Source organism: Moschus berezovskii, chromosome 7 (assembly GCF_049115385.1).
Source record: "Moschus berezovskii isolate FMDL1 chromosome 7, NW_MosBer_1.0, whole genome shotgun sequence".
NCBI lineage: Eukaryota > Metazoa > Chordata > Mammalia > Artiodactyla > Moschidae > Moschus > Moschus berezovskii.
The window spans coordinates 119,518,580-119,546,303 of record NC_142466.1 but is presented as its reverse complement, the minus strand read 5'-3'; the positions used below and the strand labels follow the sequence as shown (position 1 = coordinate 119,546,303).

The 27,724-nt window shown below is 52.7% G+C and overlaps 1 protein-coding gene across 1 annotated transcript in view; it reads left to right on the top strand.

Moving 5' to 3' along the window:
- Positions 1 to 27,724, top strand: part of SNTG2 (syntrophin gamma 2) — a 77,585-nt gene that overhangs the window by 9,582 nt on the left and 40,279 nt on the right. The window contains exons 6-9 of the mRNA XM_088837793.1: positions 9,756 to 9,799; positions 9,912 to 9,953; positions 13,398 to 13,485; positions 15,525 to 15,616. Of these exons, the coding sequence (XP_088693919.1) occupies positions 9,756 to 9,799; positions 9,912 to 9,953; positions 13,398 to 13,485; positions 15,525 to 15,616 (266 nt within the window). The remainder of the gene's footprint in view (positions 1 to 9,755; positions 9,800 to 9,911; positions 9,954 to 13,397; positions 13,486 to 15,524; positions 15,617 to 27,724) is intronic.

Here is a 27,724-nt window from a genome sequence, read left to right as displayed (position 1 = left end):
AAGACAGACCTCTGGGCGGGGGGAGGCAGTGGATGGAGGGTCAGTGTGACGAGGTTCCAGTGTAAAATCGCATCATAGCCGCGGGGCCAGGCAGGGAGGCCACTGGCCATGGTGCTGAAATGGTGATGATGGCCTTTGGAAGAGCTGCCTCTCCCAGGAGGTCAGAGGGTGTAGGGCGAGTGACTACTGGGCAGGTGGCTTTCCATCAAAGTGCATATTTTTCTGATAAACTCTTTTTGGTGGCACTTTCGAATCCAGCTCTTACGAGCTCCTCCGCTCCCCGGGGTCGCCCATCTGCCCTGTTCTATCAGGTCCTTCCTGCAGGTCCAGGAGATGATCCCACCTGACCCAGGCAGATGGACATCTGACACTGAATGTAGAGCCCACGTTGTCGAGGGCCCGCCTGAGTGTTGAAGGGGATGAGGTCTAGGGCCAGGGTGTTGAGGTCCTGGATGAGATGCCTGGACTCCTGGGGGAACAAGTCACGCTTTCCCCCAGGACGCTCAGACTTGGCCCACATCTGGCATGGGGCCTGCCCACATAACCTGGTGACCTCGGGCCTCATGCTGCCAGAGGTCTCACGGTCATATTTTTCTGCAGGGACTGTTCACGGTGAGGTGAAGCCCCCATTGTGGCTTTGACTTCAGTTGTGTGGAAAAGAGGTTTTAACAACATGTGTGTTCTGCATGAAGACTCTTTTGTGCCAAAGGGACACTCAGGATGCAGCTTGACTGTGGTTTCCCCTCTTTCCAGCAGAGTCATGAAGCCCGCCCTTAGAGTCTGCAGCAGGTGGATCACACTTTGTGGGCATTAAGGGTCCTGAGGCCAGGAAACTGCCTGCCTTCCGCAGGGGACAGTGTTCCTGGAGAGCCCCTAGCCGTTGTTAGGAGGGAAAAACAAGAGCCTACTCCTCCTATGCTGCTCTTCTTAGCAACACAAAAGGATTCCAGTCTTATCAGGAAATATGGCTTTAATTATAACCATGAGGACCCAGGTCTCTGAGCCAAATGGCCGTTCTTTTTCAAGGTTTTCAAAGTACTTCAAAGAAGCATATACTTCTGTTGGACTGACATCCTTTTGTTGTATAAGACAAGTGCTTCAATTATGCGATTTGAAGAGCTTGCAGGGGTTCAGTGGCCCCTGTGTTTACAGCAAGGGTCTGCGGGGAGAATGAATCAAGTCGTTGCTGAACTCGGAGTGTATAATCATTTCCATGTGACCATAACCGTCTGGCTGGCTGATTAATGATTGAGAGAAGGATTGCTCAAATCTGCTTGTGAACATTCTTAGTTCTTTCTCGTAAGTAAATTTTTAAATTTGTGGGTATGAATATGTTTCGGAAAAGGATAAGAACAGGGGAATGAAAGGTTGTTGCTGAGCCATGAAAGACACTGGGATTCTTGGAGGAGAGGAATTCAGTCCGGGGCTGGTGACAAGGCTTGATCGCTCAGAGCTTTTGTGTAATAAAGTTTTATTGAAGTATAAAAGAGATAGAGAAAGTGTCTGACATAGACATCAGAAGGGGGCAGAAAGAGTACCCCCCTGCTAGTCTTTAGCTGGATGTTATACAGCTACTAGCAGGCTGCTAATTAGAAAAAGGAAATGTCTCAAAACTCAGAGCCCTACGACTTGAAGAAACACAAGAGTCTAGGGTAAATACACAGTTCATTTACATAGCTTACAACAAACATTTCTGTAAGAAAAATGCATTGGTTAGCTCAAGGATTGAGACAAGTTCAGTTTAGGTGGAGCCAGGTATCATCATGGCAGCAAAGAATTTTAAGAGAAACCTCCTTTTAATTTTGTATAGAGAAGGGGAAAAAAATCTAACACTTGTAGTTTGTTTCCTCCTGCCATTTAAGAGAGAGATAAACATGTCTGCCACATGTGGCCTATTTGCTCCATTTGGAAACCCCTGGCCTTCCTGCCTGTTACCCTCTCAGGAATAAGAAAAAGATTGCTCAGCTCAGGAAGAGCATCTCCTTTCTCTGAGGAGGTGTGAACAGGCCTAGGCGGCCTGCAGGGTGACAGGATCACCTCCTCCGTGTCTGCAGGCACCCTGGGTCTGGTCCCCTAGGCAGGGCCCATATGTGCAGACATGACTCTCCCGGAAAGGAGACTCCGCTCTCCAGTTCCAGGAAGTATCGCGAGCATCTCAGACCCAGCGAGTCTTCCAACCAGGTCCTCCTCGCCTCCCGCACCTCTGGGCCCCGCATCCGGCCTGCCTGGGCCTCCTCTCCATCCCCACATCCTGCCCTGGCCAGGCTGGTGAGCAGCCCCACCCCACCCCAGGGCGCCCCTTCATCTGCTGTGACCGCCTCACCCACGCCCTCGTCTCTTCACTGTGGGTGTTGTACACCCTGCACTCCCGAATTAAATGCTCAGGGAGCTGAGATCTTGGACCCGGGATGGTCTCACCAGGTTCACATGTTCAGGGTGTGGCTCAGGACACGTGCATCGTGCAGGCCGGGGGACCCTTGGCCGAGCTGCCGCATGTGTTGGTGTCAGGAGGGTCCTTAGAGGGCAGGAGCCCAGGCCCTGGGAAGTTGTCCACATGCGTGAGGGCAGGTGCACGTGACGCTGATAACCTGGTAACCTGCACCCCACCAGCAGCCACCGAGTTAGGGTTTCTCCTGGGGGTGAGACCCTCAGGGGCGGGGCTGGGACCCTCCCCCAGAGCTGCTCCTGGCTTGGTCCCCTCCCTGAGGAGGCAGGTTCACGGTCACCCCAGAGGGGACCTGGAGCTGGAGGGCTTCTCTCCCGCTCTCACATGGGGACCAGAGGGGTCAGCATCCTGACGTCCATCTGGCGTTGCATCTAGGGATTGGGCGGCTGGAAACTGTTCAGTTCAGTTCACTTCTGTCACTCAGTCATGTCCGACTCTCTGTGACCCCATGAACCGCAGCACGCCAGGCCTCCCTGTCCATCACCAGCTCCCGGAGTTCACCCAAACTCACGTCCACTGAGTCGGTGATGCCATCCAGCCATCTCATCCTCTGTCGTCCCTGTCTCCTCCCACCTTCAATCTTTCAGTCTTTTCAAATGAGTCAGTTCTTCTCATCAGGTGGCCAAAGCATTGGAGTTTCAGATGTCAGAGCAGAATGCAAAACTGTTTATTCAGTTATCCATCCACAGACCGCCCCACCTGCTCTCAATGACCACCTTGTATGGATCAGACTCTTCTGGGCATTCCGGGCAGACACTGCCCGTGTACACTTGTGTCCAGTGGGAGAAAACTGGCCGTCAGTGAGCAGATCATAACACATGTTCAGACACTGACCACTGCCCTGACCCCTAACCCTAACCCTGACCCTAACCCTAATTAAATGACACTGGGGCATGCCGAGCAGTGGACGGAGCATCTCTGCTGTTACAAGGTGGTCAGCGGAAATCTCTCCGTGGGTGACGCTTAAGCAAATACTTGAATCAAGCAGAGTAAGGTGTGAGCAGGCCCTGCCGGGCGGCATCCCAGACTCAGGAAGGATGCAAGATGAAGGGTCGATGGGCCTGTTTGCTCAGAAACAGGGAGAGCCGGTGGGGGAGGCAGCTGGGGAGGAGAGGCGGCGTGGGAGGCTGGGGCAGGTCGTCAGCGACTTGTCCCGGAGAGGGACTTGGCTCTTGTTTACGAGTAAGGGGGTGAGGGGGCCAAGAGGGGTCATTTGGGGGTGGTCCAAAGCAGGGTCAAAAGGTCTGCTTTACATTAAAAAACCACTCAGGTTGCTATCCGGAGAATGTTCCAGAGCCTGGGCAACGTTGGGGCACTAGCCTTGGAGCTGGGGGGAAAGGCGCAGGGAGGTCACATGCCCAGTTGTGGCTTCACTGTCCTGGCCGCGGGGTCAGGGTGGGGCCGTGTCACAGGGTCCCCTCAGTGAGGATGGGGGCTTCCCACGTTGGCCAGACATCGGCCCTGGGTATGCGGTTGTCACAGGTGCTTAGACACTTTGTTGCCGCTCTTTGCCTTCTGGAGCCACAGCCTGGAGGTCTGTCGAATGAAGCTCGGCGGCACTGCAGAGGCTTCTGGGGTGTGAGGTTCTCCGAGGCCCTGTGTGCTGATTTTCTCCAGCGCATTCACCTGGTTTGGTGTCTCACTTCCATGAAATGCTGCCGTCAGACAAGACTGGTGAGGCGCTTCTTGACGCACCTGTGGGATTTCGTTAGTTAATGGATTTGGCTGATTCAGTGTGAAACTTTCTCTTCCCCTTGGTCCCTGCCTCCCCTCTGGTTCTGTCTCCTCCATCCACATGGCAGCTCCTGCCTCGGCGCTCCTTCTGAGGCCACGTTCCCCCTGCCCCCCGAGGAGTCCACGAACGTACGCGCTCCAGGCTTCAGGAAGCGGGCGACTTCTTCAGGGAATGCCACTGTTCACGGCCCATCCCACTGGTGTCTGTGGTCAAACTTTCTCGTAAAGTGAAGAGAATATTTGCTTTTAAAAGCATATCATTGACCTTCCAGGGTTTTCCTGGTGGCTCAGATGGTGAAACATCTACCTGCAATGAGGGAGACCCGGGTTCAAACCCTGCGTCGTGAAGATACCCTGGAGAGGGAAATGGCAGCCTACTCCAGTATTCTTGCCTGGAAAATCCCATGGATGGAGGAGCCTGGTGGGCTACAGTCCATGGGGTCGCAGAGAGTCGGACATGACTCAGCGACTTCACTTTATCAACCTTCCAGCCCTTTGGTCCACAGCTGCTCTGATGGTGGTTCAACCCCCTTTGTGGGCTCCTTGGGAGGGGAGCACATCGCCTTGGTGACGACCCCCCAGGGCCTGGGCGGGTCCCTGTTCAGGACCCACGACAGAGCCAGTGCTCCCTGGACTGGCTGTTTCACGGGCGGGACCCCAGAGAAGCCCCGAGAGCAGGCGCTGGACGGCAGCCTGCAGGTTGCCTGGCAGGATGTGGGCAGGTGGTCAGGTGGGGGGTGCAGAGCCTGTGGGGGAGCTGCTGTGATGCCAGGACCTGGCCCTTCTGCCCAGCCGCCCACCACCCTCCCCACCCTGTCCCCGGGGGCTTCTCCCCATGGGAGTCAGCTGTCAAGGAGCCCAGAGCTCTGGTCCTCCAAGTCTACTGCTGAGTCCCCCTCTCCACGGCAGCCATCTGCTGCAAAAAGACAGTCCCAGGCAGGGCAGGGGCTTCCGTGTCCCCCCCGGGTCAGCCACCACAGCGCTCCCGCCTGAAGCCACAGCGGCTGGGCTGGGGGCACGTTGTGCAGACTGTTTACTTAAAACCCTCTGCTGCGTGGATCCCAACTGGCATCCCTACCGAGCCTGCTGGCCGCGGGGCTCCACGCATCCTGCGTGTCCTCCAAGGACGGAACCTCAGCACAGCTCTTCAGACTGTGTCATCTTTATTTTCCAAGTTGGTGGAGTTTTCTCCCGTTTTAGCCAGGAGCGTGTGACAGGCGGCTGGACGGGGGCTTAGCCAGGAGCGTGTGACAGGCAGCTGGACGGGGGCTTAGCCAGGAGCGTGTGACAGGCGGCTGGACGGGGGCTTCCCCAGCCCTCCCCCACACCCCGTCTTGGCACCTCTGGGTCAGGGTCTCCTCTCCGCACACGCTCATCTTGCAGCACCACACACTCAGGGTGCAGGTGACCTCCGCACTGAAGGGCAGGCTTCCTGGATGAGTTAACCCTAAATTGCCAGAGGAAACCTCATCTGAATCGCCTTAGACGCACATGCTAGCACTCTTGTCTGCTCACAGTGTGTAAGCTTCAGGTGGTCTAAAATGGCTAAAGCGTCGGCTTAGGTCACTCTTCACTGAGAGCAACAGGTGACTGACACATCAGGCTCGGTGGTAAATTCCAGAACAGGACGCCGTGGTTCATAAACAGCAGACCCCGCCAACGGTGAGGTGCAACCACACGGCGGAAGGATGCTCTGGTCACTCGGGTCTGTGAAGGGCAGTTTCTCCTTCTCCGACTCTGGGTCATGGGACCACGGCTGGAGTAGCCAGCGCCAAATTCTGGGCTTTGTAGTGAGGACCAAAGAGCTCTTGCAGCAAAGGAGCGAATGGAGCGCACACGTGTTTGCAGCGTGTGTGGGGGCACGCAGAGCGCTGTCTGATAGCTCGCCCCTCTGATCTGAAGTGATGCTTGTGTGGCAGAAGGCTGCCTCCTCCTGGGGGGACACCAGGTGTCTGCTTGTCTGCGGAGCCGGGATTGTTTGGGTAATTTCAGGCCGGCCTGCGTCCGCACAAGGCACACAGCACATCCCTGTAAACACGGGGGTGAGTCAGCGCTCCCCCAGCCTCTTGCTTTTTAATCTGAGGATTCTGTACCATCTCTCAGCATAAAAAGCCCAGCACCGTGCTGTGCTGGAGGGTGAACGTGTGTCGGGAAGCAGGGCTCCTCGGGAGTTGAGGGCAGGGCAGGGGCTCAGCCGGGGTCGGGTCAACCCGGGTCCTGTGACCGCAGTGCCCGTGACCCCTGCTGGGCGCTGGCCGTGCCCACGCATTACTGGTCCTGGGCCTAAAGGACTCAGCGCTTGTGAAGGGCGATGGAGCAGGTGTGAGAAACACTGGAGCTCCCTCAGGTTCCTGGTGCAGTTACTACTAGAGTTTTAGGAAGTATTATCATTTTCTAATATTCCCCAGAAGTTTATGTGAATGAATATTTAATATGTCCGAATCTTATTAATTAATTTGCAGAAAAAACAAATTATTTCTGTTATAACACAATTGTATCGCAAAGAATGATTAAATTTACATAACCTCACATAACACTAGTGATAGCAATTAATTTGACTTGAAAAGGCAAGTATAACAGAAATATAGATATCTCCTTGTAGCTGGTTTGCATGTTTGAATATTTAGGTGGATTAAAATATATTATGCTCTATTTCCATTTTACATCCTGATGTAATGAAAAGGTTACCACAGAAATAAATTGGAGCCATATTCAACTGAAATCCACTGACCTGTCTTAATCTGACCAAAACGTTTATTTTATTTAGGAACATTAATTAACATTTTAAATTAAAGTCAAACTCCCATGATACTGGTTTATCATCCATCCTACCACTTGCCTTGGTGGCTCAGTCAGCAAAGAATCCACCTGCAATGCAGAATATGTGGGTTTGATCCCTGGGTCGGGAAGATCCCCTGGAGGAGGGCATGGCAACCCACTCCAGTGTTCTTGCCTGGAACATCCCATGGACAGAGGAGCCTGGTGGGCTACAGTCCATGGGGTCGCAAGAGTCAGATACAGCTTAGCAACTAAATCACCACCACCAGTTTGTTTTTTAGGACTAAAAGTGTCCATCAAAGGGACAGCACTTCAAAGATTTAATTAGGAAGTCTTTTAAACTGGCTTTCTTAAATGATGGAGACAGACAGAGCAGGCTCTATCAGTAGGTCTCACCTAATGGGCAGTGGAGGTTTTCTGGGCAAAGTCTCTGTAAACGGTAACTTCATCAGTTACCTAAAATACCATTGCGTTTAGTGGTGTAAAGACTGTTTTATTTTCAACAAAATTTAATATAGTTAATGACTAGAACTAACATTAACAATTGACATTAAATATTTTTCTGGAGTTTAAAGAATGCCACTGTTAAAAGAATAGCTTATTACTTGGTTTTCAGTATTTAACCAAAGACATAAAACAAATCTAGATGAAGGCAAAAGAAACCTGTGAAAATGCGCTCAGTGTGGGTCTCAGGCCGTCACTCACCTGTGCTGTGCCTGCACCAGTCCTGCTGTTTCTTACTGTGGTTGCAGACGCCTTCGGCAGTAACCATGGGGGGGCTTTGAGAACACAGAGGTTCTCTACTGACAGGACCTGGAAATTACACAGCAGACCTGGTCACATGGCGAGACCAGGATCGCCAGCAGAGAGAGAGGGGACCTGGGGTCCTGTTTTCACTGAGGTGGGAGGAGGCTTGGATTTCCAGGGATCCTTCTTTGTTGGTGAATTTAAACATAAGAATGGGAACTTAAGGCCCAGGAAGAGCAAAAACAAGTGGCCCAAATGATCAGTTACTGAAATCAACCCAGATCTCTCAAACATCCAAGCCGGCGAGGGGTGGGGGTAGGGGGCTCCCGGCTCTGTCTCGTGTGTGGACGACAGAGTGTTGCTACAAGCTGGGCCCCTCAGAGGGGGTCCCTGGGCGAGCAGAGCCGAAGTCAGGCACTTGCAGTAAAGAAAAGACAGCTGTCAGGATTTACACTGAAAATGCTTTACATTTGGTGCAAATTTGTTCAGTCTTGTTAAAAGGAGGTTTCTTTCTTTCCCTATGATAATAGAAAAATTAAGTGGAAATGTGCTGTAGAGATTATACTCAGACTGTACAATGCAAAGGTTTTCTTTCCTTTTTCCTTTAATATTCTGGGCACATTCCCTTTAATTAAAACAGTCTGTGTAAATGTGTTCCCAGGAAAGAGGGGGAAATCCTAAGGGACTTCTAGAATTCCTATTTTATTGTCTGTGTCGACAATGGAAAATGGGGATCAGACTTTCCACATGTGTAATGAAATCCTTCATTTGTGCTTCTCGTTAAACAAGGCTCTGCGTTTGGAAAGGAACTCTCTTAATGTGCTTAAAATCAGCTGAATGTGTAGCTGCACTGGAGGGGCTGGTGCTGTGACACTGCATTTCCGCACACCCGCACACGTGCGCACGCTCTCACACCACACGTGTGCACGGACATGCACATGTGCACACACAGATGCCCACCTGTGCACACATGCACACGCTCACCCACAGACTCCCACATGCACGCACATTCACACGAGTGCACACACACACTCAGTGTGCATGCCTGTGCACACGCGCACACGTTCACCCACAAACTCCCGCATGCACGCACATGCACGCATATTCACACGAGTGCACACACACACTCAGTGTGCATGCCTGTGCACACGCGCACACGTTCACCCACAGACTCCCGCATGCACGCACATGCACGCACATTCACACGAGTGCACACACACACTCAGTGTGCATGCCTGTGCACACGCGCACACGTTCACCCACAGACTCCCGCATGCACGCACATGCACGCACACTCACACGAGTGCACACACACACTCAGTGTGCATGCCTGTGCACACGCGCACACGTTCACCCACAGACTCCCGCATGCACGCACATGCACGCACATTCACACGAGTGCACACACACACTCAGTGTGCATGCCTGTGCACACGCGCACACGTTCACCCACAGACTCCCGCATGCACGCACATGCACGCACATTCACACGAGTGCACACACACACTCAGTGTGCATGCCTGTGCACACGCGCACACATTCACCCACAGACTCCCGCATGCACGCACATGCACGCACATTCACACGAGTGCACACACACACTCAGTGTGCATGCCTGTGCACACGCGCACACATTCACCCACAGACTCCCGCATGCACGCACATGCACGCACATTCACACGAGTGCACACACACACTCAGTGTGCATGCCTGTGCACACGCGCACACATTCACCCACAGACTCCCGCATGCACGCACATGCACGCACATTCACACGAGTGCACACACACACTCAGTGTGCATGCCTGTGCACACGCGCAGACTGCCGCCCACATGCACATCCACATGCGTGCACACTTACACGCACACACGCACACTCACACATGCGCACACATGCACACGTTACCCCACCCAGGCTCCCATGCCCGCGTGCACGCACACACACCTGCACTACTGTACCAGCCGCTGCAGACTCTGCGTCAGCCGCCCCCACAAGGAGCACGGTGTCTGAGTCTCTGCTAACACTGTTGCCCCTTTTACGACCCTGCAGCCGACCAGACAGGGATGCTGTTCGTAGGGGATGCCCTGCTCCAGGTCAGTATCTTGAACTTCCATCCTTAGCTCCGTTGCATGTTCGTTCCTGTTAGTTCTGAACTGAGACTCATCAATTATTATCCTCAAAATTCTTGATTTGTCATCTTTTCAGGTTAATGGCATTAATGTAGAAAGTGCAACCCACAAAGAAGTGGTAAGTGCGTGATTTTTTTATGGATATTGTTTTATTAGATACTCTCTTATTCTAACTATTTTGAGTCTATATGTGCATTTCATGTGTGTGTTCATAGGGGCCTCTCAGATGCTGTAAAAGGTAGCTTTGGTGGCTCCTATTTTGAAGATGGGGGCTGAAATTCAGGGAGTAGGGAGCCCTCCCGGGTGGCCCACGTGGAGCCTGTGAGGGCCTCTCTGGCTTGGCGTGCTCATCCACCTTGGAGGACATGTCAGGATGCTCACCTCTGGTGCATGTCTGGGATGCTGGCCCCTGGACGTGGGGGTCACAGGCTCCACCCCAGCAGCATTCCAGATGTGAACCGTGACCGCGGTCGGGTCAGGCTCCACAGAGCAGCATGGAGTAGTTCATCACTAAGAGGATTCCTGTAACCCTCTCCAGGCACGGAGGTGAGATCTGTGGGCTGGATGGGACATGCAGTTTAAGGTTTAGGTTCAAATGGATGACGTATAATTTACTTCCTAAACCTAACAATTGTGTTATTTATCAGTTTCTGCAAAAGCTTGCTTTCTTAAGGTGTGAATACACACAGTAATTCAAAAAGAGACAATGCATAGCTAGGTAACTTTATCCCAGTCCTGGGGAGGTGAAAAGCATTCATCCAAAAGAAAAGTTTTTGAGTAAAAGATGTATAAACTTAATACACAGAGCTATTCCAATATTTGACTAATACAAATATACCTTTTGGACCAAATTATCAAATTATAAGTCCACAGTCTTATGTGATACAAAAGCCATACTTGAATCAGCGTGGCTAATGACATACACGATCTCAACTCTTCAGGTTCATGAAGTTCATAAAAATATTAAATTTGTAGAAGACCTCATAAATCACACAGTTTCACACCCTCATTTTTCAGAGTAAATTCTAGATTCAATTAATACTAAAAGGAGAAAAGGCAGTTCAGCTCAACAAAAAAGATCCACGGAATGAACTTCACCCTGCAGGTTGTCTCCTACTTGGAAAAGCCTTACTACATTAGGGTGACAAAAAAGTGTTGATGTCCCGCTTTTTATTGCACCCTGTGTCCCCATCCACATTGACACATAAAATTGTAGCAGACCTGGCAGAGAGGGAACTTTGCTTAATTTTATTGAGCAAATTCTGAGACCTCTCACCATTCAGAGAGGAAGGAAAATAAACGTTTGGAAAATTGCTCAGTCTGACCTGCATGCAGAGGTTAGTGATGGCAGGGACGCTGGGGCAACAGGTGCCCCTGCGGGACCCCCAGCCCCACGTGTCTGCCTCGGAGCCCCCACCGCACACCCCAGTCCACTGAGGCCAGAATAGGGTCCGTGCTTGATCTTAAATGATCTCAGAATGCGAGATGGTGCAGAACTGCGTTTCTGTGCAACATGGTCAGAATTTGTTTCAAAATCTCAAATGTTAACTTCTAGTCCAGTATGGCAGTCCAGGGTCTTAGGTGCTATGAGAGCCAGTGATTAAAAAAATACCGTAATCAATAAAAAGGCACTGACTCATTTCGTGAGGCCTCCTTTTCAAGTTGAAATGGGTTCTCTTTTATACACGTTTTAGTCATGCACAGCTGCTTTCTTATCGCTAAGGTCTCAGACCAGATCCGGAGTTCTGCTGGTGTTGAACTCAAGAATCCTTAGAAATAAAGCCTTCCCTTGTGTTTAGAAAATGGTAGAAACAGAATCTTCCAGGTCCCAAGCCGCAGCCCAGCCCTCACCCCGAACCCCCTGAACCCCCTGAACCCCCGCTCCCAGCATCTCGGCGGGTGGTCACACTGCTCACTCAGCAGAAAGCTGCGTTTGGTAGAAGGTGTCCTGCGGGAGCCGAGGCTGGTTGCTTGCTTCTCCGGGTGTGCGTGTGCGTGCATGCGTGTGCGTGCATGTGCACACGTGAGTGTGCCTGTGTGTGCGTGCTTGCGTGTGTGCATGCACGTGCGTGTGTGCGTCCATGAGTGTGCGTGTATGCGCGCGTGCGTGTGCTGCGTGCGTATGTGCGTGCGTGTGCGTGCGCACACATGGGCAGATCCACATGACAGAAGCGGTGGGTGGACTTGGCCCTGGACAGCTTTACAGGTCTCAGCTCTTGCTGTCCAGGTGACGCCGGGGGTTCAGCGTAAAACGCCGTGAGCTGCATCGCGGCAGCTCCTGTGGGGGCCGTGCCCTCTCCGGGCGCGGCCCCCAGCCTCGGACGCGCACACCCTGCGCTGCAGGGCAGGGCGTTGCCCAGGGGCCCCGTCTCTGCACTGGGAGGCGAGCGCGGTGCCCCCGCACTTGATCAGAACCGGCGGGGCCGCTTGGCCCAGGAGACGCGTGTCACCCGGGAGGGGCTGAGGCGGTGCGCGCCTGTCTCTGGGTCCCCGGGCGGGACGGAGGGTGGTCCCAGCCGAGCCCCCAGCCGCCGGGCCCTCCGAGCAGAGCGTCCGTCTCGCTCACGGGGCCGTCCTGCTCGCCCCTCGCTCAGCTGACCCGGGCCCGGGTGCTCAGCGCGGTTCACAGGCTGGGGCACAGGGGGACGTCCCCGGGTGGCAGGAAAGGCGCTCCTGGGTTCTCCAGGCAGGAGCAGGTGCCTGTGCATGTGAGGGCCGGCGGGTGCCCTGCCCTGGCACCACAGTCACGTGGAGGCATCCGGAACGTGCGCGAGGGGCCGAGGCGGGCACACCTACTGTGTCTGCTGTGTCTGGATCGAGTTGGCCTGACTGACGGAAAACATGTCGGGCTTTGAAAGCTGTCTCCAGAGCTAAAGTGGGGAGCTGTCTGTAACTGCACGTGAAGGGCCCGAACCTGGGGGTGGCTGACCTTGTAAGAGAGGGGGACGTGATGCCCTTGGTTTCTCCAAACTAAGGTGTCGTTTCAACTCTGAAGCTCGTTTGCAGTTGGCAGCGTCACAGCGGCGGCGCGGGCCTGTGTGACGGTGTCTGAGATTTGGCGATTGGAGCCTCGCGTGGGTTTCTGCCGTGGCTTTGGTTTCGGGGGGGCGGGTGTCGAGTGTGCGGGGAGCCTGGCCTTGGACCCGGGCTGATGTGTGCGCCTGTGTGTGGATGAGGCGCGGAGCCACATCCGTTCGTCCCTCCAGGCGAGGTCTGCAGAGCTTCCGGAGTCTCAGAGGTAACCGTGAACACTGGTTCCTGGAGAGACAGGCGAAGCGTGTAGCGGAAGTGACAGTCGCTCAGTCGTGTCCGACTCTGCGGCCCCTGGACTGTAGCCCTCCCGGCTCCTCTGTCCATGGGACTTTCCAGGCAGAACACTGGAGTGGCTTGCCATTTCCTCCTCCAGGGGTCCTTCCTGACCCGGGGATAGAATTCACGTCTCCTGCATTGCAGGTGGATTCTTTTCCATCTGAGCCACCCGGGAAGCCCTGGTGGGGATGCACGCTTTATTTCCGTGGTCCCTCTGTAGTGGTAAGGTGGCTGTCCTTTGTCACACTGACAGGTGCATCTTCTGAAAAATGCTGGCGATGAGGTGACCGTCACTGTTGAGTATCTCAGGGAAGCACCGTCATTTCTGAAGCTCCCGTTAGGTAAGTGGGGGGGCTCACGGGAGGCAACAGCTTCCTCCTCATGTGTTATTTTTCCTGAGACGTCCTGCCATGTAACACGCCCACAGCCTCTTCAGAAGCAGGGATTCCACGGTCAGGATGCTGTGTGCATCCCATTATCCCAGAGGGATAGACAGACAGGCTGCCCATACTTGTCTTCTGGCCGTAAAACCTCGGCTGGAATGGTAAGGGGGGCATGAAAGAACACAGCCTCCCTCTTGGAGCTGCTCTTCGATGGCCTGGACACTTCGGTGTGAAGACTCATGAATTCATCAGGTTCCCTCGAGCCCCTTAAAGCTCTGCCTGTGCAGTCTAGTGTTTGAAGGGAAACCGGGGTGATGGGGCACCTGCTTCACCCAAACTGTGCCAGGGGCTTTGAGGGCAAGCCTGTAAATGGGTTCCTGACTTTTCAAGAAGAAAACCAAGATTGCAGAAGTAACTTGCACAATATCCACTAAATTTGCTCATCTGTGAACTGGTGGTAATGATCCATAACCACCACACCAGGGGCTTGTGTGTCGGAGGAGTAACTGCAGCATCGTGGCCGGGCTGTCAGCTCCGTCCTCCGCGACACGGACGCTGGTGACACGGGAGGGGCCCGTGCGCGTCCTGCTCCCCTGTAGGCACATGCTGCTGCTCCAGCCCCGTCTGAGGAGTGGGGATGAGGCAGTGTGGGGCCCCTGCTGAAGTCCCTCAGCTCCAGCCAGTGCCTGTCGCTCGGGGACTTTACCCCGTAGAGTCAGGTTTTGTCACCTTCCAGGAAAGTGGGAAATCTGGATTTTAAAGCAGTGTCTGGGTTTTGATTAAACAAACCCATGTGCTGGTCAGACTTGGCTTCCCAGCTGGTCTGGGGTTTTTCCCGAGTAGTTGGCTTTTGATGGCTGATGTTGGCCTTGAAACTCTTTAAGCTAAAGGAAAACAAAGGACCCATGATCCAGGCAGGCAGCAGCTCTGACCCTCAATGACCCACGGGGCCCTTCCAGTTGCACTGGGAACAGGAGAGGTGGAGCCCCTGGCTCTCTCCCAAGATTACCCACTGCGGGCGGGGGCGCAGTGGCAAGCCTGAGCGTGGTGGCTCCTGGGGCCACTGGCACCCAGTCTGGCATCTGGCGAGGGGTCCGGACACGTGTTTGGGGCTGACGTGGCCGGAGACTTGTGGCCAAGCCTGTGTCCACGTGCAGTGAGCACTGGTCTCAGGCGGGGGCGGGGGCGGAGCCAGCACTGTGCCCCCTGCTGCCCCCAACCACCCAGAGCCACAGGGGCAGGCAGGGCGGAGACCAGGTGGTGGGGGACGCGTGGGGACCCCCGCGGGCTTTGGGGACATGGGGACTCCTTTCCATCCCTGAACTTGCTGAGAGCAGACAGAGGGCTCGAGACGGATGCTGACTGCCCTGCTCCCCCACCCCCATCCACCAGGTCCGCGCTCCAGGCCCTGCTGAGTCCAGAGCTGCTTCCTCTTTTTACAAATAGCGCTTTCCTCAAACTCACCTTCTTTGTGTTCCTAGTTTTCACTAAAGCAGCTTGCAGTGAAAGATAATCAGAACGTGTCAAAGAAGTAATATCCAAGTTATCATCAGAAAGTCAAGAATAACTTAGGAAGTTAGCATCGTTATTCTAGTGGTGGGGAGTGCACGTTCGTGAAGCCGTGGGGGCTGGGGATGGGCCGGGAGAGGCCCCTGTCTCCCTGGGCCTGGGGAACGGCTGACCCTGCCTGCCCCCTGCCGCGCTTCCCGCGGGCCCCAGACGGGCGGCCGTGCGGCCGCGGGCCCCAGACGGGCGGCTGTGCGGCCGCGGGCCCCAGACGGGCGGCCGTGCGGCGGGGTGAGGGCCACGCTGGCTCGCAGCCCAGGGGCCAGTCTGTTCTCTTCCAGACCCGGGGATGCCTTCCACAGCTTTGGGTTCTAAGTCCATCCTGTTCCCGTCCGCTTCCCCCAGGGCCCCGGGCTTGTCAGGGACCCGCCGGGTGGACCTGCAGGTAAGCCCCGGTAGCCCCGTCTGCAGCACAGTCTGTTCGTTCACAGGGTCCCCGGGACCAGCCAGCCAGCCGGGCAGCGGGGCCTCCTCGCCCCTCTTCGACAGTGGTCTGCATCTGAACAGAGCCTCCAGCAACACAGTAAGCTTGCGTCTCCTGTCTCCTGTTTAACCAGACTGTGTGGTTCCCGAGCCGTTCCCGGTGTTGCCCTGTGTGTGTGACAGCTTTCCTGTGTTCTCACGTGGAACCAAATTATTAACCGCTGTCCGCCCAGGTGCTGCCTCTCCCCACCCGTCCGTGAGCAGGAGTCTGCTCAGGGCTTCACCCCAGGCTCCCTGTTCTCTTCCAGCCTGGGGACAGCTCACACTGCTTAGGGTTCTGGGTCCTTCCTTGTTCACGTCCAGATCCCAGCCGGGTGTTTATGACCAGTGTCTCGGGCACACTAGTGCTGTCCACCCAGGTCTGAACCTGACCTCGCCGGGCCCGTCCACACCGTCACGCGCTCCGTCCCGGCCCCTGTTGGGTGGTCAGCGCTCATGTTCCCTTCACAGAGGAGACACAGAGGCGTTACTCCTGCATGGCTTGATCGTCCAAAACTGTTTTCCTTTCTCTGGAGAGATGACTGGTGCTCTCACCAGCTGTGCTTGGGGCTTGGGTGCTGACCTGGCCTCTGAGGGGCTCTGGGTGCCTGTACACCTGTGGCAGATGAACAGAATCAAAGAACAAAGAATTTATGGTGACAAATACCTGATTTCATAAGTTACCATGTTCAGAAGGTTAACGCAAAAGACTCGGGTCATTGCAAAGAACTGGATGACTCAGAAGTGTACGGGAACAGTGTATTGAAGCCCAAAATCAAAACAGAATTTTGCAGAAATTATAAGGAAACACATAAGAATCTTATAAATAGTGGTTGCAAATGAGAAGCAGTTGTAAAAAGAAAAGGTAATTGAAATACATTTTAAAATGTTAAACAAACACATAAGTTGTTAAACAATGACTTGAATCTTCTGGATGGAAGGGAGGCTGGTCTCCCAGGCAGAGATAATGATTGAGTGAACGATAGATATTTAACAGTTTGATTAAAACATAAGGCGCGTGCTGAGAAGCAGACAACTGTGAAGTAACGGCTCAGTGGACGTTAGAGCACCACGGTCAGAACACGGCGCGCCGCCAGTCTCACGCCGCGGCCCCGCAGAGGTTACCAGCTCACGCCAGTCTCACGCCGCAGCCCCGCAGAGGTTACCAGCTCACGCCAGTCTCACGCCGCGGCCCCGCAGAGGCTGCCAGCTCAGGCCAGTCTCACGCCGCAGCCCCGCAGAGGCTGCCAGCTCACGCCAGTCTCACGCCGCGGCCCCGCAGAGGCTGCCAGCTCAGGCCTCAGGTGCTGCACACTCCTTTCGTCTGCGTTCGAGCTGCGCGCGGAGCCGTCCTCGCCTCTCTGACTTTGTGGCTGAAAGTCGATCTTAAAATCCACCAGCGAAGACACAGGTCACTTATGAAGAATGACACTTTCATCAACAACGTATTTCTCAACAGTGACAGGGGAAGCTGCAGAGCAGCCCAATAAATAATATTTTCAAGATCGTGGAGACGAGCCATCACTAGCGGTCTGTCTTTGCATTCCTTTCAAAAACGTATTTCCAGAACAAGTAAAAATAAAGACTTGTAACAGGAAGAGAATCTAAGAGTCTGTCACTCACAGGCTTTCACGAGCAGAATTTCCAAAGGCCATGTTTCAGGAGGGAAAGCACGAGTGATCCCAGAAGCGTGTGGAGGTTACAGGAGGGCAGTCTGTGGAGAGCAGTGTGGTCACTTGCGTTGGGCCAGCAGGCGCCAGCTCAGCGTGGACTCTCGCAGACCGTCTGCGTGGGGCCGGCAGGCGCCAGCTCAGCGTGGACTCTCGCAGACCGTCTGCGTTTCTCTCGTGCGGCTCAGGAGTCACTTTCCGTTCACAGGACTTCTGTGTCGTGTTTCCCACCAACCACGTCTGCGCCCGACAGTCTTGGCCCAGGAAGCGAGGCACCTCCACTCACGTTAGTGAGCCTCAGCTTGACGTCAGGGCGTTGTGTCACCTCTGAAGCCCCAAGTCCTGCGTAAAGATACCGTGTTTTTCTAAGAACAGTATTTGCACACGCCTCTGTTATTTTCATCACGTGCTTCGGTAGTTTATTGACCTCTGTCTTGAGTAGAGTCTGGTAGCTGTCGAGACTTCACTCGCCTTCCAGATAAGCTCCCGATGAAGAGTCTAAGAATCAGGCCTGTTTTTACTCCACTGTCCATGTTTCATGAGATGTTTTTAATCTTTTCATCATAATAATGACTTCTTCTCATTATTATGATAATGCTATATGGTAATCCTAATAATGATTTCAACTAGAAGAATATAACAGTAATCTGCTATCAGATACTTTGGTCTGCTTTTAAATTATTATATTACTGTAACACTTAAAAATATATGCAACTTAATTTAGATACTCAGCTCTCTTTATGAAATTAATTAATTTCATTAAAATAATGAGTAGACATTTCCACTCAAAGTGTATCAAATTCAAAGTGAAAGTTATTTACATATTTTTGTGGCATGCAGAGACCATACAGTACAGCACTGTTTCATTGCTGAGATGCATATCTTAATCTAGCTGGAGAAAAATATTTGACATTGACCCTTCTCCCTCAATAATTAATATTTGATGTCTAATTGATGCCTTTAAGAGATGCTCTTTGGAGGGAAAGCAGTTTTTAGTGAGAAACACGTTTGATTAGGGTAAGGCACTTCTGTAGACTGTGAACATCTGTGCGAACCTTCCTGTCTTCACAAGTCACCTTGCTGAGATGCACTTGTCCCTGGTCCCCATGACCTGGTGGCCTTCCCTAGGCTGGCTCACAGAGACAAACAGAGCCTGCTGCCGCGTGAGGTTTCCAGGCTGCCATGTCCACATGCATCGTTCTGCCGGAGGTCACGCAGGGTGGTCCAGCTGTCCAGGAAGGGTCGGGCCCCTGAGTCAGATGCGGACGTGTTTAATTAATGCCAGTCCATCTGGACAGGAGACTTTTTCAAAGAAAATTAGCCCTGGAAATGCAGTGAAAGCTGAAACTCTGTTGCAGAAATATATTAGTTCTGGGCCTATTTAAAGCAGAATTGGGAGGAAATGGATGCCTCTTAAGCCCCCAGGGCCCGAGGCACTTGCTTCCCATCTGCAAGGGACATTACCCACCGTCAGGAGCAAACACAGAGCTGCTCAGGACCGATGTCCACCGAGCCTGTGGAGGCCACAGCCGCTGTATCGGGGCCGCGGCCCGGCTGCACCAGCCTCGAGGCCTCCTGGGGACAGCGGGAGATTGTGGCTCTTTCTCCCTAAGAGCTCCCAGGTCTCCTTGCAGAGCCCCCGCTTGCTGGCCCTAGAGGCACCCGCACTCTGATGCCCAGGGCTGGGGCCTGCGCACCACCACCCTTAGACTTCGGGTGTCAGTCTGCCAGTCTGTTCTGGACCCCTGGGTGCTCAGCTGGGGACCGTCTAGTGCCCAGGGCCCAGCTGGCAGTAGGGCTGCGTCCCTCCTATCTCCAGGACCCGCCCTCTCCCACTCCCCTGTGTGGCCTCAGGTGGCTCCTCCAGCTGCCAGGGTGAGCAGGGCACCCCATCACTTCAGGGGCCCTGTCACCCCCAAAGCTGTGCTCTGGCTCCCAACATCCATTTCTTCTCCCACCCCCCCACATCAGTGGGCACCAGCTTCACATCCAGTTCAGACGCTGCAGGCAGCCCAGGCTCTCAGCCCCATCCCTGGGGGACAGTCTGCTGTGATGGCCACTCCCCAGAGATTTTCCGTAAGATGCCCTGTGTCCTAATGTGTGGAAGACTTTACCCAGCAGCGCAGGTGACTGGCCAGGGAGATGGATTCATAGCCCCTGGGACTGTTACAATACGAAACCTGCCGCTTCCACTGGGCGCTCGTCTGGCATGGACTCTGGGTTCTGGGCGGTCCCGGTGGCTCCTCAGGAAAGGCTGGGGCTGACCCTCTCAGAACAGCGGTCCAGGGTGGCCCCTGGGTGCAGTGGAGGGCCATCTCCTTTCTTACTGGCTCCAGAGCCTTTTAGAAAGGGAGGGAAAGAGAGGGGTACTAGGGAAACTCTTCCCAAGGTGGCGGCTCCTTTCCTGCCCACCTCACGTGTGATCCCTCAGCCCCCAAGACTTGAGGAAGCAGGTGGGGACCTCAGGGCTTGAAGGCGGACCCGTCCCTCTGATGTCACCAGGGGCGTGTCTCCACGCCACACCTGCCTCCGAGATGGATGTTTCTCTGCTTGAGTGATGGAAAGCCAGAAGCCTGTAGGAGGCTGTCAGTGAGTCGCGTGGTGTCTCTTCGTGTGGCATTTGTCTTGAAAAAGCATCTTCCTAACAAACCCACCTCCAGCACCAGGAGTCAGTTGTGAATGCATTGCAGTTCTGAGAGTCATCGGGAAAAACTTGAATGTACGAGGTAAGAGAGTTCAGGATTCCAGAGGAAGCGGCTGTTTATGTTGATCACTGACCTCACGCTGCACAGGAGAGGAAGTCTTGTCTTCTCAGCCTTCTAGAGATTTAACGAAACCCGAGAGGAGCATGAGCTTGGACGCCCTGCAATCCTGGTGTCTGTGACGTTATAGAGAACAGAGATCTTCATATATATGTAAGCCAAAGAAGAGTGATGTATCGTGAGAAATGAAGTTTACCCAGGAATGCAAACTTGGCACCCAGATTTAACTGACGGCACGGCACCTTTATTTATCTTGTTATGAAACTGGAAATGACTCAGATCTCCGTCACCAGGTGAACGAAGGAAGAAATGCTGGCGCCACAAGCAGTAGAACACTGCTCAGTGAAGACAGTGAAGAGCCTGCTGTTATTCAGTTGCTGAGTCGTATCCAAGTCTCTGTGGCCCCGTGGCCTGCAGCGTGCCAGGCTCCCTGTCCGTCACTGTGGCCCCGTGGCCTGCAGCGTGCCAGGCTCCCTGTCCGTCTCTGTGGCCCCGTGGCCTGCAGCGTGCCAGTCTCCCTGTCCGTCACTGTGGCCCCGTGGCCTGCAGCGTGCCAGGCTCCCTGTCCGTCACTGTGGCCCCGTGGCCTGCAGCGTGCCAGGCTCCCTGTCCGTCACTGTGGCCCCGTGGCCTGCAGCGTGCCAGGCTCCCTGTCCGTCACTGTGGCCCCGTGGCCTGCAGCGTGCCAGGCTCCCTGTCCGTCACTGTGGCCCCGTGGCCTGCAGCGTGCCACGCTCCCTGTCCGTCACTGTGGCCCCGTGGCCTGCAGCGTGCCAGGCTCCCTGTCCGTCACTGTCTCCTGGTGATGCCAGACTCGTGACCGTTGAGTTGGTGATGCCTTTCGACCCTCTCGTCCTCTGTCGCTGCCTTCTCCTCCTGTCCTTAATCTTTCCCAGCTTCTGCTGAAATAGAAACGGAGGTCCTGTCACTGACTTCCTGCCCAGAGAATGAAGCTACACACAGGTACCTCCTGTACGATTCTGCGCATAGAAGTTCTAGAAGAACTAGAGAAACGTGTGGTGATGGAAGTCAGACCCGAGACAGCCTGTGCTGCAGGAGAGACACCCATAAACAGACACGGGGGGAAGGGTTGTGTGGCTGGGGCGGGATCGTTCTGTATGATAATTTAGGCCTTGGTTGCACAAAGTGTATACATTTGTCAGAACTCATCACACTGCACTTAAATCAGTTCAGTTGCTCAATCGTGTCCAACTCTTTGCGACTCCATGAATCACAGCACGCCAGGCCTCCCTGTCCATCACCAACTCCCGGAGTTCACTCAGACTCATGTCCATCGAGTCGGTGATGCCATCCAGCCATCTCATTCTCTGTCGTCCCCTTCTCCTCCCGCCCCCAATTCTTCCCAGCATCAGAGCCTTTTCCAGTGAGTCAACTCATCGCATGAGGTGGCCAAAGTATTGGAGTTTCAGCTTCAGCATCAGTCCTTCCAATGAACACCCAGGATTGATCTCCCTTAGAATGGACTGGTTGGATCTCCTTGCAGTACAAGGGACTCTCAAGAGGTTTCTCCAACACCACAGTTCAAAAGCATCAATTCTTCGGCGATCAGCTTTCTTCACAGTCCAACTCTCACATCCATACATGACCACGGGAAAAACCATAGCCTTCACTAGATGAACCTTTGTTGGCAAAGTAATGTCTCTGCTTTTTAATATACTATCTAGGTTGGTCATAACTTTCCTTCCAAGGAGTAAGCGTCTTTTAATTTCATGGCTGTAATCAGCATCTGCAGTGATTTTGGAGCCCAAAAAAATAAAGTCTGACACTGTTTCCACTGTTTCCCCATCTATTTCCCATGAAGTGATGGGACCAGATGCCATGATCTTTGTTTTCTGAATGTTGAGCTTCAAGCCAACCTTTTCACTCTCCTCTTTCACTTTCATCAAGAGGCTTTTGAGTTCCTCTTCACTTTCTGCCATAAGGGTAGTGTCATCTGCATATCTGAGGTTATTGATATTTCTCCCAGCAATCTTGATTCCAGCTTGTGCTTCTTCCAGCCCAGCGTTTCTCATGATGTACTCTGCATATAAGTTAAATAAGCAGGGTGACAATATACAGCCTTGACGTACTCCTTTTCCTATTTGGAACCAGTCTGTTGTTCCATGTCCAGTTCTAACTGTTGCTTCCTGACCTGCATACAGGTTTCTCAAGAGGCAGGTCAGGTGGTCTGGTATTCCCATCTCTTTCAGAATGTTCCACAGTTTATTGTGATTGACACAGTCAAAGGCTTTGGCATAGTCAATGAAGCAGAAATAGATGTTTTTCTGGAACTCTCTTGCTTTCTCCATGATCCAGTGGATGTTGGCAATTTGATCTCTGGTGCCTCTGCCTTTTCTAAAACCTGCTTGAACATCTGGAAGTTCACGGTTCACATACTGCTGAAGCCTGGCTTGGAGAATTTTGAGCATGACTTTACTAGCGTGTGAGATGAGTGCAATTGTGTGGTAGTTTGAGCATTCTTTGGCATTGCCTTTCTTTGGGATTGGAATGAAGACTGACCTTTTCTAGTCCTGTGGCCACTGCTGAGTTTTCCAAATTTGCTGGCATATTGAGTGCAGTGCTTTCACAGCATCATCTTTCAAGATTTGAAATAGCTCAATTGGAATTCCATCACCTCCACTAGCTTTGTTCGTACTGATGCTCTCTAAGGCCCACTTGACTTCACATTCCAAGATGTCTGGCTCCAGGTGAGTGATCATGCCATCGTGATTATCTTCATCGTGAAGATCTTTTTTGTACAGTTCTTCTGTGTATTCTTGCCACCTCTTCTTAATATCTTCTGCTTCGGTTAGGTCCATACCATTTCTGTCCTTTATCAAGCCCATCTTTGCATGAAATGTTCCCTTGATATCTCTAATTTTCTTGAAATGATCTCTTGTTTTTCCTATTCTGTTGTTTTCCTCTATTTCTTTGCATTGATCACTGAGGAAGGCCTTCTTATCTCTCCTTGCTATTCTTTGGAACTCTTCATTCAGATGCTTATAGCTTTCCTTTTCTCCTTTGCTTTTTGCTTCTCTTCTTTCACAGCTATTTGTAAGGCCTCCTCAGACAGCCATTTCGCTTTTTTGCATTTCTTTTCCATGGGGATGGTCTTGGTCCCTGTCTCCTGTGCAATGTCATGAATCTCCGTCCAGAGTTCACCAGGCACTCTGTCTATCAGATCTAGACCCTTAAATCTATTTCTCACTTCCACTGTATAATCATAAGGGATTTGATTGAGGTCATATCTGAATGGTCTACTGGTTTTCCCTACTTTCTTCAATTTCAGTCTGAATTTGGCAATAAGGAGTTCATGATCTGAGCCACAGTCAGCTCCTGGTCTTGTTTTTGCTAACTCTATACAGCTTCTCCATCTTTGGCTGCAAGGAATATAATCAATCTGATTTCGGTGTTGACCATCTGGTGATGTCCATGTGTAGAATCTTCTTTTGTGTTGTTGGAAGAGGGTGTTTGCTATGACCAGTGCGTTCTCTTGGCAAAACTCTATTAGCCTTTGCCCTGCTTCATTTCGTGCTCCAAGGCCAAATTTGCCTGTTACTCCAGGTGTTTCTTGACTTCCTACTTTTGCATTCCAGTCCCCTATAATGAAAAGGACATCTTTTTTGGGTGTTAGTTCTAAAAGGTCTTGTAGGTCTTCATAAAACCGTTCAACTTCGGCTTCTTCAGCGTTACTGGTTGGGGAATAGGCCTGCATTACTGTAATACTGAATGGTTTGCCTTGGAAACAAACAGAGATCATTCTGTCGTTTTTGAGATTGCATCCAAGTACTGCATTTCGGACTCTTTTGTTGACCATGATGGCTACTCCATTTCTTCTAAGGGATTCCTGCCCACAGTAGTAAATATAATGGTCATCTGAGTTAAATTCACCCATTCCAGTCCATTTTAGTTCACTGATTCCTAGAATGTTGACGTTCACTCTTGCCATCTCCTGTTTCACCACTTTTCAATTTGCCTTGATTCATGGACCTAACATTCCAGGTTCCTATGCAATATTGCTCTTTACAGCATCGGACCTTGCTTCTATCACCAGTCACATCCACAACTGGGTATTGGTTTTGCTTTTGCTCCATCCCTTTATTCCTTCTAGAGTTATTTCTCCACTGATCTCCAGTAGCATACTGGGCACCTACCGACCTGGGGAATTCCTCATTCACTATCCTATCATTTTGCCTTTTGATAATGTTCATGGGGTTCTCAAGGCAAGTATACTGAAGTGGTTTGCCATTCCCTTCTCCAGTGGACCACATTAAATCAGTCCATGTCATTACGTGTAATTTACACCTCAGTATAGTTCAGTTGAAATAAAAGAGTAAAGTGGAAGGACCTCAGCCATTCAAAGAAGAAGATAGGAATACCTAAAAAATCGGCTTTAAGTCACCTATTTGAACGTCAAGTTTTGAAACTGAACATTTTTCTTGAAAAGGTGACTTGAAGACACATACCAGCCCCAAGAAATGAGACAGGTGTGGGGCGGGGGGTGCACAGGTGGAGCGCTGGGGAACAGGGAGGCTTGCCCACGCTCGTTCCCAGCTTGTACTCATGATTCAGGGATGGTGAGATGGTGGCTTTAAGGCAGCACCCTTGACTGACACTCACCCCGTGGAATTCCTGCTTATTTCCTCCTCTGTGGAGCTTGGTCTTCTCTGGCAGTGAGTTCCACAGGGAGCCTCCCATCATGCTCAGGATCCTGAAAGACAGGTGAGATGCTGTCCTAGGAAGCCAGTGTCAGAGCTCCACTGCACCATCTTCACTCAAACTCTCCAGCTCAGAGACACCAAGGTGTCTCAGAGTCACAGCTTCACGGGTCGGTGGGTCACGTTCAAATGTTTCAAAACCAGGATGGCCCTTGGTTCCTTATCCCCTGCACCTGTGACAGCATCATAAACTAGAAGAAAGCGTGTTTTGTCTCCACCTTCTCTGAAATCGGCGTCTTGGGTGGTATGTGGCAGGAGATGGTGGCCTGGCACCTGAGTTTGCTGGGCTGTGTCAGGGGTCAGGGGAGCTGACAGGTGCAGCCCAGGGCGCTCCGCCCAGCTGGGGGAGCAGCCTCCTCACTTCTCCACCCTTAAGCTGATGTCCCATCTGGGGCAGAAATTAGACTCACTATGCTCTAGTTCCCGCAGGCTGTGAGCTGTTCTCTGGTGACAGGCTCACAGAGTTTTAGCCTGCCCAGCACTGGAGCGACCTGATTCATGACCACAGCTCCTGGAGGTCTGTCTGGGCTCACTTCTCTAGTGTCCATCAGGAGGGGGAACTCCAGGCTCCTGCATCGCTGGCATTGCCACCATTTTCCCTTAGACCCAGGCTCGGAGCTGCAGGGGCCAGGCAGCCTGTGTCCTGCAGCTGATGCGAGTCCAGGGATGGAGCTCAGAGGTGACCCCAGACAGTCTCCCCATCTTCCCCTCATCCCCTTGACCCGCCCTCTGGAGTGAGCTCGGAGCTGACCCCAGATGGACTCCCCCTCTCCCGGGCATCCCTGGACCCACCGCTAGAGTGAGCTCGGAGCTGACCCCAGACGGGCTCCCCTTCTTCCCACCAGACCTGCCCTCTAGGAGGCTGTTGAGCATCACTGAAAACCCACTGATCTGCAGAGACCTGGTGTCTTCCTTCAGCTTCATGGTTCTTGGGAATATACAAAGTATTTTTCTAAAGGAAACACCAGTCAAACCTGACATGAAACTCTGGGCTTGGCAGTGGCCTCCATGTGAGAAGCGTTCCAAGGCAGAGGAAACAAAAAGCCTCCTATGTATAGTCTGATGCCAAATGTGCTCAATGAGTTATGAAATGCAATCTGATTTTATAAAGGAAAATGTTGCTTTTCTTAGTGGGAAATTGCTTTTTATCCTACATTTTAAAAAGTAGATTTAAATAACCATTTTCTTATGCTCATTTGAATGTTGCTTACTCTATATTGGAATCCATTATGACATTTTAATTTTTTTTTAGTATGGACCATTTTTAAAGCCTTTGTTGAATTTGTTACAACATTGCTTCTGTTTTGTGTTTGGGTTTTTTGGCCATGAGGCTTATGGGATCCTACCTCCCCGACCAGGGATTGAACCCACACCCGCTGTGTTGGAAGCGAAGTCTTAACCACTGGATTTCCAGGAAAGTCCCCATTATCACATTTTTAAGTGGTGGTTTTGCAAGGTTATTCTAATAACTGAATATTGATGCATGTTTGTGTCACAAGTTTGAATCAGTGAGAAGAGCAAACCGCCCCCAAAGAAAATGCACAAAAACATGAGTCTTAATGAACTCTTACACCATAAACATCGTGTGTGAATGCAGATAGCCGTGATAAAATTCAGTGGAAACTGTTGCTGAAGACATGCCACAGTGTATGACAAATCACAACTGTTTCTTACCCAGCAGCAGCAGTGCATGCAGGCAGGGGGGTGTCCCGGGAGAGCCAGCATGAGATCCGTAGCAAAGGGACAAACCTGATGCTTTGCCGTGCCATGCTCAGGTGACCCCAAAAGCAGGTGTGTCACCAGACTTCAGCACGGAGAGCAGAAAGAGACCATCAGTGGTGGTCGTGAAGTCTGCCTCGCACCTCTGCTCTTCCAGTGACTTTGCTTTTGAGCTACTGGCTGAGGACTTAATAAATGTAAATGAAGAACGTTCGGAGGACACCCACGTGCAGCCTCTAATTGCTGGGGATCCAGGCTGAGTCTCCAGAGGCCACAGAGGAGGGCCTTCCTGCCCCTCCCGGCCCCAGTGGTCCTACATCCTGGCCAGCGGCCGCATGGCTCCTGGGGACACCTCGGTCTTCACAAGACCCCAGCTCCCCTGTCCAGGTTCCACCTGTCTCCCTTGGGCATGGATTGATGCCATCGTGTTAGGGCGCCTGGACAGTCCAGGGTAAACTCATATCACAGCGTGTCCACGCGTGTCTGCTCAGTCGCTTCAGACGTGTCTGACTTTGCAACCCCATGGACTGTAGCCTGCCAGGCTCCTCTGTCCATGGGATTCTCCAGGCACGAATACTGGAGTGGGTTGCCATGCACTCCAAGATCTCCAGGGGATCTTCCCGACCCAGGGTTGAACCCAGGTCTCCTGCGTCACCAGCAATGCAGGAGGTTCTCCACCCACCGAGTCACCTGGGAAGCCCCCCCATCACAGTACCTTTAGTCCAATCAAACCTGGAAAGACTTTGTCCAAATAAGGCCCCAGGACAGGACCTGCTGGGTGTTATCCTGGAGTGTCAGCTATTTGACCCGAGACGGTTGAACGCTCTTGGGGAGTTTGGCCTGAGAGGAGTCATCCCTGTATGCAGCTTGCCGGCCTTGTTGGACCGTTCATTTCGTATTTTGTGTTGGAGGAGAATTGATTAGCGACGCTGGGATAGTTTCAGGTACACAGCAAACTGATTCAGATACGCGTGTACCTGTGCCTGTTCTTTACCGAATTCTTTGCTCGATCAGATTGTTGCTGAGTGTGGAGCCGAGTCCCCTGTGCAGCAAAGCAGAGCCCAGGGGAGCAGCTCCACTGAGCTCCAGTGTCCTGTATCCTGAGCAGGTCGGCCGTCTGTGTAAAGGCACAGCGCCAGCCCCACCCTTGCCGCCCGCGGGCCCTGTGCTCCTCAGGGAGACCCTTCCCCAGGCCTCACGACAGGCAGCACAGCACGAAGTCTGGCTGCCCCCAGGGCAGGGCCTTCCTGCTGGTCCGGGCTGGGTCTGGGGTTGCCGCCCTGGTTAGTGCCTTTGCTTG